The sequence below is a fragment of the Pelophylax lessonae genome (genome assembly GCF_965119305.1).
Source record: "Pelophylax lessonae genome assembly, chromosome: 7".
NCBI classification, from domain to species: domain Eukaryota; kingdom Metazoa; phylum Chordata; class Amphibia; order Anura; family Ranidae; genus Pelophylax; species Pelophylax lessonae.
The window spans coordinates 39,000,794-39,013,701 of record NC_138774.1 but is presented as its reverse complement, the minus strand read 5'-3'; the positions used below and the strand labels follow the sequence as shown (position 1 = coordinate 39,013,701).

The 12,908-nt window shown below is 45.1% G+C and overlaps 1 protein-coding gene across 1 annotated transcript in view; it reads right to left on the bottom strand.

The window, feature by feature from the left end:
- The window catches only part of LOC309560185 (mamu class II histocompatibility antigen, DR alpha chain), an 81,231-nt gene extending 68,612 nt beyond the window's left edge, over positions 1–12,619 (bottom strand). The window contains exon 1 of the mRNA XM_082263758.1: positions 12,466–12,619. Coding sequence (XP_082119884.1) covers positions 12,466–12,547 — 82 coding nt within the window. The 5' untranslated portion in view covers positions 12,548–12,619. The remainder of the gene's footprint in view (positions 1–12,465) is intronic.
- Positions 12,620–12,908: the final 289 nt, after the last annotated feature.

Sequence of the window (12,908 nt, the reverse complement as noted above, 5' to 3'; positions counted from 1 at the left end):
CTGCACCACCAGACTTCCACCACCACTTTGTGCTCCCCCCCTAGATTCAAAACTCACCAGACGACGGTGAATAGAGATCCTTCAAACAGACTCCACCACTCGGCTGTTGAGCTGGACACTGGACCCTCTTTACTCTTCCTTTCCCAAAACAACTCCGTTCAAGCGCAATGTAAGTGAACAGAGTGGGGGCAACAATAGTGTAATTCCGCCAATAGCATTTATTGTTAAAAAACACACAGCAAACTTGAGTCCCTCTCCCCTCAAGATGTCTACTTACAAGAAGGAACATCAAGCGAAGGCATTGAGTAGATAAATATATGCACGCTGGATAACCTCAAATCCTATTCCCAAGAGTGAAGGGATCATGGAAGAGTTCCGGCGTGGTGTAGGTGTCATAGGTGACCGCGCACAACGGCTCTAAAGAGGACATTCAGCCATTTATCCTGACACCAGCTGATGCTTGGTGACCATCTGTTGGAAAGCTCACTGTAACCAGGAGCTATTGCCTTACTGCGATTAAATCTTATTACTAAGGTGAGAGGCCACTGCACTTATTGTGTGTCCACAGTCGCACTGGTCCATGTTGTTTGGGATCCTCCTCACTCCACAGAAGACACCCATTTATCTTATGTTGTTGGAAATTGGTGCACATTGGATTGGATATTAAGCACATTGTCACTTTTTATATATTTAAAAGTGCATTGTCACTTTTTATATGCTATATTGTTTACATAAATTATTTCTGCATTTTTTCCACACTGGAAAATCTTATCTATGGACACTTGTTATGCACTATGGACACTTTATGATTCAGGGTTTGCTTTTTGATTAACCCCACTCTACTTCCTTGTTTTTTTTCAGTGATTTTATGAATGTGCACGTATCCAAATCATATTTTGGAGTGCATTTATGCACCTTTGTTATATGGGATGTTCATTCTCTCACTTGCCACAATCACTGATTCACTATTATTATTATTATTATTATTATTATTATGCACTCTTTTTTTAATGTGATTAATTGATATTATGAGATTTATGATTATTTGGTTACCAAGTTCATTAATACTCACACACATTTCAGTTTTGGGTCACGTATAATTTTAGGACCCGTTCAGAATAGCGCCTGTCCATTACTTTTATTCCTTATCTAGCTATATGTGGTGACGCATAAGGATTGGCTGCTGTTCACCTTTTGGGTCTTTTTTTGAAGATTCGCACTTGCAGGTTTTTCCCGCCTGCATCATTTAATTTAGTTTGTGATAGCGCTTTGGTTTTCTACACTCACAGGTACAGTTTTTGTAGCTGCTGACTTTTAACCGCTTTGCACCTGTGCTATAGCCGAAAGACTGCTACAGGGCAGACCTAAAATGCAGAGAGGACATACATGGACGTCCTCCCCTTCTCGAGCATCAGCGTGCCCTGTGATCGCCCAGTCCGAGACTTGGCTGATCACAGATCAGGGTAAAGGGCCAATCACTTTGGCCCTTTACCACATGATCAGCTGCCTGTCAGCCAATAACAGCTGATCACGGAAGTAAACAGAAGCCGATTATCGGCTTTTTTTCTCCTCATGATCAGCGTGAGGAGAAAGGAAGAAAGTGCCAATCTGTGCCCACCAGTGCTTCTGATCAGTGCTGCCCATAAGTGCACGAGAAAAAAATTACAGGTTTGCATAAATTTTATAACAAACTATGAAAAAAATTGTTTAGTTTTGTTTCTTTAGCAAAAAAATAAATCCCAGTGGTGATTAAATACCACCAAAAGAAAGCTATATTTGTGTGAAAAAAAAACTAAAAATTTTGTTTGGGTACAGTGTTGCATGACCACGCAATTGTCAAAGTGCGAGAGCGCTGAAAGCTGAAAATTGGCCTGGGTAGGAAGGGTGTATATGCAAAAGAAAGAAGGCTGGATGGCCACACTCTGATACAATCACCTTTATTCCATGTAATAAAAACAATAAATCGTACAACAAATGGTGGTGAACAACAGGTAACAGCTAATGCTTTTTACACCTGGACTGGTCCTTTATCATTTTCACCCTCAGCTATAAATAAAGTGATTGTAAAGTTTTGTTTAAAAAAAATAAATAAAAATAAAATAAATAATATAACAAACATGTTATACTTACCTCCTCTGTGCAGTTGGTTTTGCACAGGGCAGCCCCGATCTTCCTCTTCTCGGGTCCCTTTTTGCTGCTCCTAGCCTCTCCCTCCTGTTGAGTTCCCCCACAGCAAGGAGCTTGATATGAGGGCACTCAAGTCGAGTTGTAGCTTCGTGTGTCAATTCAGACACGGCGCTGCGGTTTGGTCCCGCCCCCTCTCCTGATTGGCTGACAGCCGTAGGTGCCAATGGCGCCGTGGCTTTGTCTCAGCCAATCAGGAGAGGGAGACATCTCTGGAGATGGGGCTCAGGTAAGTATTAGTGCTGGGAAGGCTGCTTTACACAGAGGGCTTTTTATCTTCTGCCTTTACAACTCCTTTAAGCACCAGTCCAGGTGTGAAACGTGTTCTGTTACCTGTGGTTCACCACCATTTGGCTGTACGTTTTCTTTTACTATATGGAATAAAGGCGATTGTATCGGATGCAGCTATCCAGCCTTCTTTCTTTTCCATGTGTTCCTGATGCAAGCAGGCCCGGCACCCACTTCATATGCAGAGGCAACGGAGAAGCAGGGGAGGTGGTTTTCCTAGAGTGGTGCATAGAGTGTTTCTGTCTATTAGGAAGGGAGTATAAGTGCCCAGTAAGCAAGTGGTTAATATTATTATTATTCAGGGTTTATATAGCACCAACAGTTTGCACAGCACTTTACAATGTCAGGGCAAACAGTACAGTTACTGAAAAAGAAAACCCCACACAAAACCCACACCTAAAAATAACTGGGAGCTCCTCTTTAACCACTTCCTGACCACCTGCCGCCTTTTTACTGCGGCAGGGTGGCTCTCCTGCGTAAACCGACGTAGACCTACATTGGTTGTGCGCGGAAAGCTAGGGGGCGAGCCCCCACTCGGCAGCAGGGAAGCTGATGCACGGGTCAGGCGGCTCCGATTGCCGCCTGACACCCGCGATCGTTCCCCGAGAGAGAAGAACGGTTGGTTGTTGTAAAAACAGCTGACCGTTCTTCTCCCTGAAATGATCATAGAGCACATGTGATTCTTCTATATTGAATCACATGTCGCTATGGTCATTTCAGAAGCAAGGCCCCCCCACAGTTAGAATCACTCCCCTAGGCTCACATTTAACCCCTTGATCACCCATAATGTTAACCCCTTCCCTGCCATTGGCATTATTACAGTAACAGTGCATATTTTTAGCACTGATTACTGTAGTAATGTCACTGGTACCCCAAAAGTGTCAAAAATGTCAGTTGGGGGTCCGATCTGTCCGCCGCAATGTCGCAGTCCCACAAAAAAAAATAAAAAAAAAATAAAAATGACATAAATCTTTCCCGTAGTTAGTAGACGCAATATCTTTTGCGCAAACCAATCAAAATACGCTTATTGCGATTTTCTTTTTTTTTTTAACAAAAATATGTAGCAGAAGACATATTGGCCTAAAAGGTTAAAAATATTTTTTTTTTTTTTTTTTTTTTTTAAATTGTCGCTCTTATTTTGTTTATAGCGCAAAAAATAAAAATTGCACAGGTGATCAAATACCACCAAAAGAAAGCTCTGTTTTTGGGAAAAAAGGACATCAATTTTATTTGGGTACAGTGTCGCATGACTGCTCAATTGTCAGTTAAAGTAACAGTGCCGAATCACAAAATAGGGCCTGGTCAGGAAGGGGGGCAAGTCCTTCCAGTCTTAAAGTGGTTGGTAAGCCACTTTTTCTCTTTTTAAAGATTCCTCTATTGGATAACATTAAGCCACCCAGTGGATGTAATTTATAAAAATATGCTTTATAATACCCTCATTACGAGCGCTGCTCACTTACCTGCCAGCTGGTCTCCTCTCCTGATCTGATAGCTGCAGGGGAAGTAGATGGGTATCCCCTGCTGATGCCACCTGGGACGAGGAGAGGAGGAGACCGGTGGGCAGTCACGTGAGCGCTGAGCAGCTATGGTAAATAAGGTGGTATTATACAGCATATTTTTATGTGATTAAATGACATCCACTGGGGAGCTTAATTTTAAATAAGTGAGGGAACTATAGAAAGCACGAACAGTTTTTACTATAGAAGGAGGGGAGGAGGACAGATGACACAGGAGACAGGGCTGCGACACGTACACTGACCCACAGTGTCAGGGTTCAGCATCCATGATATCCTGTGGTCAGTTTACATAAAGGAGGGTATAGCCAGGCAGGATCAGTCAGGTATTTCAGGTGATACAGGGGGACAAAACAGAAAATTGTTATCAAATACTTACCGTAATTTTCCTTTCCTGATGGACTCCATGGTAGCTTACGTGTGGGTTAGTCCCGCCTCCTCCTACCTCATAGGACCTTACTCCCATAAATGTTTACTCTGTGCCAGAGGCCGTGTTCCATAAATAGCCTACTCCAGCAGATGAGAGGGGACTCCAGCTGCCATGGAGTCCATCAGGAAAGGAAAATTACGGTAAGTATTTGATAACAATTTTCCATTTTCCTGACAGACTCCATGGCAGCTTACGTGTGGGAAATAACAAGCCAAACACACAAGGGTGGGAAACTGCTGGCCAAAAGAAATTTAATTTGCACCATCAACAGACAGTACTTGCAAACCAAAGTTAACAGAAGACAATAAAGCTGGCTCAATACAATAATGAGTCCTGAAAGTGTTAATGGAAGACCATGATGCCGCCTTGCATATTACTTCAGGGGCCACATGACAAGAAGCCGCCCAGGACGTGGACACCCCTCTTGTCGAATGCGCGGTCACCGCTTCTGGAGGAGCCAAGCCCTTAGCCTTATATGCCCATTGGATGGTCTGAACAATCCATGCCGCTATGGATCCTGAAGAGGCCCGGAAGCCCTTGTTCTTCCCGTGGAGGAGAACAAATAGATAATCTGGACACCTGAAGGAAGCTGTTGCATCCAGGTACAGTCTCAGAATTGCACCCACATCTAATGGATGTGTATCTGGATCATCTGACGATTTGAATCTTGGAAGGACAATCTCCTGGTTCTCGTGGAAAACAGAGACCACCTTGGGGTGTGATCCCAACATGGGGATAAGAACCACACGATCTGGGAAGAAGGTCAGGAATGGTTCTTTGCAACCCAGAAAACGAATCTCGGAGACTCTTTTAGCCGAGGTGACGGCTACCAAGAAGGCCGATATCAGAGACAGATCTTTAATAGAGAGTTGCCCGTGTGACTTCTTCTGACGTCAAAAAGGAAGTTCAAGACGAGTGGAAGATCACATTTAGGGAACCTTGGCTTCCTCTGTGGCCTGAGTCTGGAAGCTCCCCGAAAGAATTGACGAACAAGGGGATGAGACGCCCAAGAAGTTCCTGTGAGGGCTGAAACAGCAGAAACTTGCACACGTAGTGAGCTAACGGATAATGGTAGGTCCAGTCCCGACTGCAGGAAACCAAGAATATGCTGGATACTCAGGTCATTGCATGACCCCCCTTTCTTGGTAACAAAATCCACGAACTTGGACCAGATCCTTCCGTAGACCTTGTTAGTGCCCGCTCTTCTGGCACTTAAGAGAGTAGAAATTGCCCCACTCGGGCTTCCTAACGCCTCCAGTCTTCTCAAAAACCATGCCTTCAGGTGCAGATGAGCCGAGCATGGGTGTAGAGTTGCTCCCTGGGACAGAAGGTCCGGCCTGATGGGTAGAGGAATTCTTTCAGAGCGCAGAACGTGGCCCGCAATTCTAGAGTATTTGACACTACCCTTTGAGCTTGGAAATCCCAGCTGCCCTGGGCTATCTCCGTCTGACAGAGGGCACCCCATCCGGTGTTGCTGGCATCCCTGGTAACTGTGATCCAAGAGATGGGCATGATGGAATGGCAATTGAGGAGATTTTTGCTCTGCAGCCACCATGGAAGGCTCTCCCGCATTGATGATGTTATGCGAACGAGGTGATTTTGATCTCCTGGACGCCACTGATGGAGAAACCCCACTTGGAAAGGCTGCATTTTCCACTGTTCCCACTTCACTATTGGAGTCGTGGCTACCATGGTCCCAACCACTCTTAGACACTGAGATGCTCGAAGGTGAGTGGCCGTCATAGCTAGGCGTACCCTGTCCCTGACTACTGGGATCTTCTCGAGGGGCAAAGAAATTGTGCCTTGACTTGTGTCGAACTGAGCTCCCAGAAATATTAAGGACTGGGTAGGCTCCAGGTGAATCTTCTCCATGTTCAGTAACCAGCCGAACTCGCGAAGAGTGGCTATTACCTGAGACCTGTGTACCAGAAGTTGTTCTCGGTCTTGTGACAGCAGGAGCAGGTCGTCCAGATAATGGTGTAGACGGACGCCTTTGGTCCTGATCAAAGCCACCACTGCTAGTAAGACTTTTGAGAATACCCGCAGCAATGTAGTAAGCCCAAACAGGAGACAGACAAACTGTAGATGATTCTGATCTACTGCGAATCGTAGGAACTTCTGGTAATCTGCTGCCACTGGCACATGGAAATAGGCATCCTTGAGGTCGGTTGACACAAGCCGGTTGTATTGCTTGACGGATGGTGAATAGCGTCTCCACCTTGAATTTCTCCTTCTTGATAAAAGAGTTCAGGTGCGTGAGGTCTATGACCGGTCTCCAAGCACCGCTCTTTTTCTGAACCAAGAAAAGAGGGGAATATAGACCCTGGAACTTCTCGTTGGTTTGAACTGAAACCACTGCGCCTTGAGCCACCAACAGATCTACGTAAGACAGAAGGCCTTGTCTTTTCTCTTCTGACTGTGGCAATGAGGTTGGAATGAACCTCAGTCTAGGCGGACTGCAGAATTTCCAGGAATGGCCTGTTGATACTGTCTTGACGACCCAGAAGTAATTTATCGAGGCTGCCCAGACGTGTTGGAAGCGTAGTAGCCGAGCCCCGACTTGCTCCGCCTGGGCAGGCACAACGTCAAAAAGACTTTGTGGCCTCCCGACCACCAGAATACCCTCCTCTGGGTGCTTTCTGTCCTGAAGGCTGCGGTCTTCTCCAGATCTTTCGGAATTGATGGCCAGGCTTATATAGGCGAGCATCCCTTGCTCGATAAGCCCCTTGCCTGGGCTGAGACCTCTTCTGGTCCAGCAAGCGCCTATCCTGGGGAAGGAACCCCGACTTACCACCTGTGGCACGGGAAATGGCGCTTTCTAACTTGTTGCCGAATAGGGAGGACCCCTCAAATGGAATTCAGCACCGGGCCTGTTTTGACGCAGGATCGGCCAACCAAGGACATAACCAAAGAGCCCATTTTGCAGTGACCGATGAAAGCATTACCCGCGCCGCAAGGCGGCCCATGTCTAGGGAGGCCTCCCCCAAAACAGCCGCCGCCAGCCTTAGCTCATGTACTGGCGAATTTCTTGCGACTTTTTCCGACACGCTTCTGAGCATTGTGTCCACACTGTCTGTCCACACCTCCATTGCTTTAGACAGGGCTGCGAGAGCCAATGCTGGCTTGCATGCCATTCCTGCTGACACATAGATGCGCTTGAGGTCTGAATCAATGCATCTCTCAAGGCCATCCTTAAAGGTGATTGTGTCTTCAAGCGGAAGGGTGACATGACGCACCAGACGCATCAGTGCTGCATCCACCAGAGGTGCAGATTCCAGATGTTTAACCTCTTCCATTTTAAACGGGTACATTTTATTCACTTTGGAGAGTAGAGAGTTTTTTCTCTCTGTGCAGCCCCATTCGTCTGTAATGATTTCGCCGACCTCCCCTAACAGGGGAAAGAAAGGGCGTTCCTTCTTGAGGTGCTTAAAATACCTCTTCTGTTTAGAGGGTGACTCTACCGGCTAATCCCACTTCAGGGCTTCCTTCACAGCTTTGACCAAGGAGGGAACCATGGCAAAGTCAAAACCAGCATCAGGGTCGTCTGCTTCAAGCTCACCCTCAGAGTAGTCAGATGAGGAGTGACTGTGCTGGCAAGGCCCAGGGATATGAATATTTTCACCAGCCGGAGTACACGCCATCCTGGGGGAGGAAGTTCCAGCACGAGCAGGATCCAAGGTTTTTAAGGACTCCTTAACTACTCGCCTGACCAGCGACTCCATCTGCTGGTTGCTGTCTTCCCTTTCGTTTGCAGCATGTGCAAAACAGGGCTCACAGAGCAACTTTCCATCAGGCACCTGTGCCCCACATCCCCAGCAGAATCTTTTGTCAGAGTGGTGGTGTCCTGAAGTAGCTCCAGACTCTTCACCATGTCGCCTAGAGGATGTCCGATGGCGCCTGGAACTTGATGTTGAATGCCGCGTTTGCGACCTGGGAGGATCTTGATCTTCACGGGCTGAGTGACGTCTTTCAGACCTAGAAGGGCTTTAGGAAAGAAAATAATGACTCAACAGAACAGCAGAAAAACCCCCAAACATTACAGGGAGAGGAATAAAACCAATCTTACCTGTAATGTAAGGGCTGGCCACCAGGGGGCGGTGAGACATCCATATCACTTTAGGAAAACTGCAAGAGATCATGAATGAGTGACATGCAGAAAGCAGGCAGGAAGCCTATTCAGCATAATCACAGCCATCTCTGCAGAGCACGGGGAAGCCGCTGGAAACACTGCTGAACAAACACACAAACAGCTGAAACTGACAGCTATTTGAATTTGCTCCTGGAATGATGTCACCGCCCCCCTCCCCCCACCTGTGTGAACCAAGCCTCGATTCAGATCGAGCCCGGAAGGAACCAGGAAGCAGTGGAGCGGAGGGGAAGGACGTGGAATGGAACGCTGTGCATCCCACAGCCAAACTAGACCCCAGGGAGAGATAAGTAACAAACAAGAGGAGAATATACACAACCAAACTGCTGCCATAGAATGTAAAGCAGGGTACATCACCACTTCCACGACCAGACCTTTAACCATACAGACAACGCGGCTGCACACACGATGGGGCGTATTATTGGGCCTCCCGCTAATAGCTGGGACGATTGGCCAAATGTTGCTTTGCCTGCCATTGGCCAGGTTTGTAAGCTCTTCTGACAACTGACTCCACGCCCGTGTCCTACCCTGCTAATAGCTAGGGCGTGCTGAACATGAAGGGGACACCACCGGATCCGACGTTCAGACCGCCAGGCCTGAATCGGGAATCTTCATGAGGTAAGATTTGACCATAATCCTTTCAGGAGGACAAAAAAGGAACACGGCCTCTGGCATGGAGTAAAAATTTATGGGAGTAGGGTCCTATGAGGTAGGTGGAGGCGGGACTAACCCACACATAAGCTGCCATGGAGTCTGTCAGGAAATTAGCACTGTGCTGTATAACATGCTTTAAAAGGAACAGGATCTATATTTTTTTTTCTTTTTTTTGTGTGTGTGGGTGTGTGGGGGGGGGGGGTGTAACAAACACTTTAAGTTCTTTTTTATTTATATATGCCCAGCATTAGGAATGTAGGGTGGTCAGCGGGCTGTAGCTCCTATGCGTCGGCGCTAGTGAGAAATCCCATCCATCCACTGTTAGGATAAGATCCAGCAGGTGCAGCTGCCATATACTAAATTGCCAACAAGGTCTACAGAGCAGTGTGTTTCTAAAGCAAAGAGTAAAAAAACAAGGGAAGCACTCCCCTAGTGTAAAAACATAAGTATTGGAATTATTTTTTTCAAGAATCATATTTACATAGGTGGATGCAGTATTGGTACGATGCTGCATCTGTCCATCGCTGGCTCTAAGACTGAGACCAAGCAATCAACACCGCTGATCACTCAGTTCTCTGAGCTCTGTGAGCAGAGGGCTGGTGGCTGTCAGGCACTGCTCCCCCGCTGCACTCACTGAACCACTGGGCTGTGGAGGGGGTGGGGGCGGCTGACTCATGCTCTCAGCAGCTCGCTGAGAGGTTTAGCTGGGTTTTGGTCCAGGCATGTGGGCGGGTCCCTACCATATGGTCGTGAGTTTGCCTCAGCCTGGGCTGGCTCTGTGACATCAACTGATGGCAGGATTCAGCCCAGTGTCACCTGAAACAGGTCATAAGAGTGCAGAACAAACTGCACTCCTGTGATCCACAGGAGAAATATAACCAATAAGCTTTGGCTGTACATCTCCTTTAAGGACAAAACAAAATAATCCATTAAACTCACATTTCCCTGATGTACACAAGTCTGTCACAAAGGGCTGGTTGTCTGTGTCCCTCTGATCCATTCATCCCTGCTGTATGTTCCTCCAGTGATAGACTGACAGGACTTAGCTGGGGAGCCCCTGGATGTAAAGGCTGGTAACTTGTCAAATCACAGGCACCTGTGTGCTCTTAGGTGAGCCTAAGACAGCAGTATAGTTGCCAGGGATACTGTAACATTTCCGAGGGCATAGCCTTGAAAAAAAAAAAAAAATTTAACACAAAGTGGTCACTTTAATGAGACATTTCTCACACATGCCGTGTGTATATGTGGAATTATGCCACAAAACACATTCTGTTACTTCTCCGGAGTATGAGGATACCACATGTGTGTAACTTTGAGGGCCTAGCAACGTAAATGGGCCCAAAATTCAATGACCACCTTCAGGCTTTTGAATGGTGTTAAGTATAACTACAGGCAAAACTTTTTTTTAGATTTGACACAGTGGAGATGGATTAGAACATCTATTAGGCTTTTATTGCGGACTGTGTCCCTGTTATGGAGATTCCCCCCTCTATTTGTCCTGTTTACTATTATCAAAAGTTAAAGTAAATAAAACCCCAAAATTTTAGCTCGTCCCCAGAAAAGTAATAGAAGGAAAATTTTCTAATGGGGACACTAGTTCTGGGGACCTGGGGTCCCCAAGGAATTCCCTTTGTTTTTGGTGATTATCTTTAACTTCCTGTTTTGGCTATGGGACAGGAAGTGAAGGTAAATCTCCCCAACAGGACTACGATGGCACAAAATAAACTGATAGGGGTTATAACCCTACCTTATTCTATCCAAAATGGAAAAAAAAAATTGCCTATAGTTCTACTTTAATTATACAATGGATTTTGAAGGCTATAAAATGCCAGGACAGTTCAAACATCCCCCAAATGACCCTATTTTGGAAAGAAGATACCCCAAGGTATTTGCTGAAAGGCATGTTGAGTCTTTTGAAGATTTTCTGTTTTTAGCCACACATTTTTGGGAAATATATATTTTTTTGACACACAAACGTTGTCCCTTTACTGAGATATTTCTGACATATGTTATGGGTATATGTGAAATTACACCCCAAAACACATTCTGCTACTTCTGAGTATGGTGACCAGGTGATACCACATGTGTGAGGCTTTTTTGGGAGCCAAGCCATGTACAGGGATCAAAGCTCCAAAGAGCACCTTCTGGCTTTCAAAGGGCATAACTTGCGCATCTGATTTAATAACTATCCAACACCCCAAAATTACCCCTTTTTGAAAAGTAGACACTCCATGGTATTTGTTAAGAGGCATGGTGAGTATTTTGTAGATCTCATTTTTTGTCGCAGTGCTGAATAGCAAAAAAATGGCCTGGTCATGAAAGGGGTAAAACCTTCCAGAGGTAAAGTGTTTTATGATAGATAAACACGGCCCCAATGTAAATCCATCGCCAATCAAGATTAATGATGGCTACAACCCACCCGAAAAAAAAACACCGCCCGCCAAACACAGCCGCTTCCCCCGCTGTTAAGTAAACATGGAGGCAGGGTCACCCGGTGAATAACTGGGTGACTCCGCTCCCACTACATCACTCAGACCCCACCCCAAGTCATCATAGAGGGCAAGCTTGACTACAGGGATGACACATTACTGTTAGGATGCTGGTGAGTGTTGTTTCAATAACTTCCATTTGGAAGGTAGTGGGTGCTTAAAACACCAAAGAAAGGAAAAAAAAAAAGAAAAAAGTAGGGGGGGGGGGGCACAAAAAAAAAACACCTGAAACACTCAAAAATGTGACGCTCATCTGTGAATGGCTCCTTAATGGAGGTATAGGAATACTTTTGATTAGCCTAGCCATGTAAATGTTCCTCCAGTTTTCTTCAGGTGACCCAGTTTCCTACCCCCCCCCCCAAAAAAAAAAACTGATTCTGGTAGTGCTTAATTCTGAAATTGTTCCAGTACTGCACATCACTCTTGAAAGCTCCTTCGGGTACAGAAACCAATATTGCTTATTCTATGTTTTTTGTAACTTACTGTGACAAAAGACCCAACAATATTCAAATTAGTCAAATAAATATAGAAAGGTTGCAATTCCGCTGTTATTTCTGTAAAAAAAAAAAAAAACCCACACACAACCTTGTTTTTCAGCAGTAAGTATTTTCTCAAAAAATGTGCACAGTAACTGAAATGTCCAAATATAATCACAAATCAAAAATGTCCAATAAATGCTGTAATGTAGTTCTAGTAAAGCATTTTTTTTCCATTCACCGAGGTCTTCACAACATGCATCATGTTTATGTTTTAACTTACGTTTTACGGCTTCAATGCTGTGTAGACAGAACACACATATCATCAGGAACCATCCCAGGTACGCATTATTCCTCGCAGACATTTTGTTATTGTAGAGAAAGACACAACTTCAGCTTCCAAGTGTCTGCAGTTCACAAGTATGAGTAACAGCAACTCTGCCCAAGAGATAAAACTAACTTGTTCTGTTTTTCAGCCAATAGGAATTTATGTTGCTTATTACATAATAGTTGCTGGGTAGATGTTTTTTTGTTACATGTACATGCAAGAGAAAGGTTTCAGTTTGTTCAAATATATATCCTTCTGTAGTGAGGTTTAAGTTACACCAGTGGCGACTCTAGGAACTATATATATACAGGTATATATATATGTATATATATATATATATATATATATATATATATATATATATATAGCACTAATAATATACAGTAACTAAAGTATAC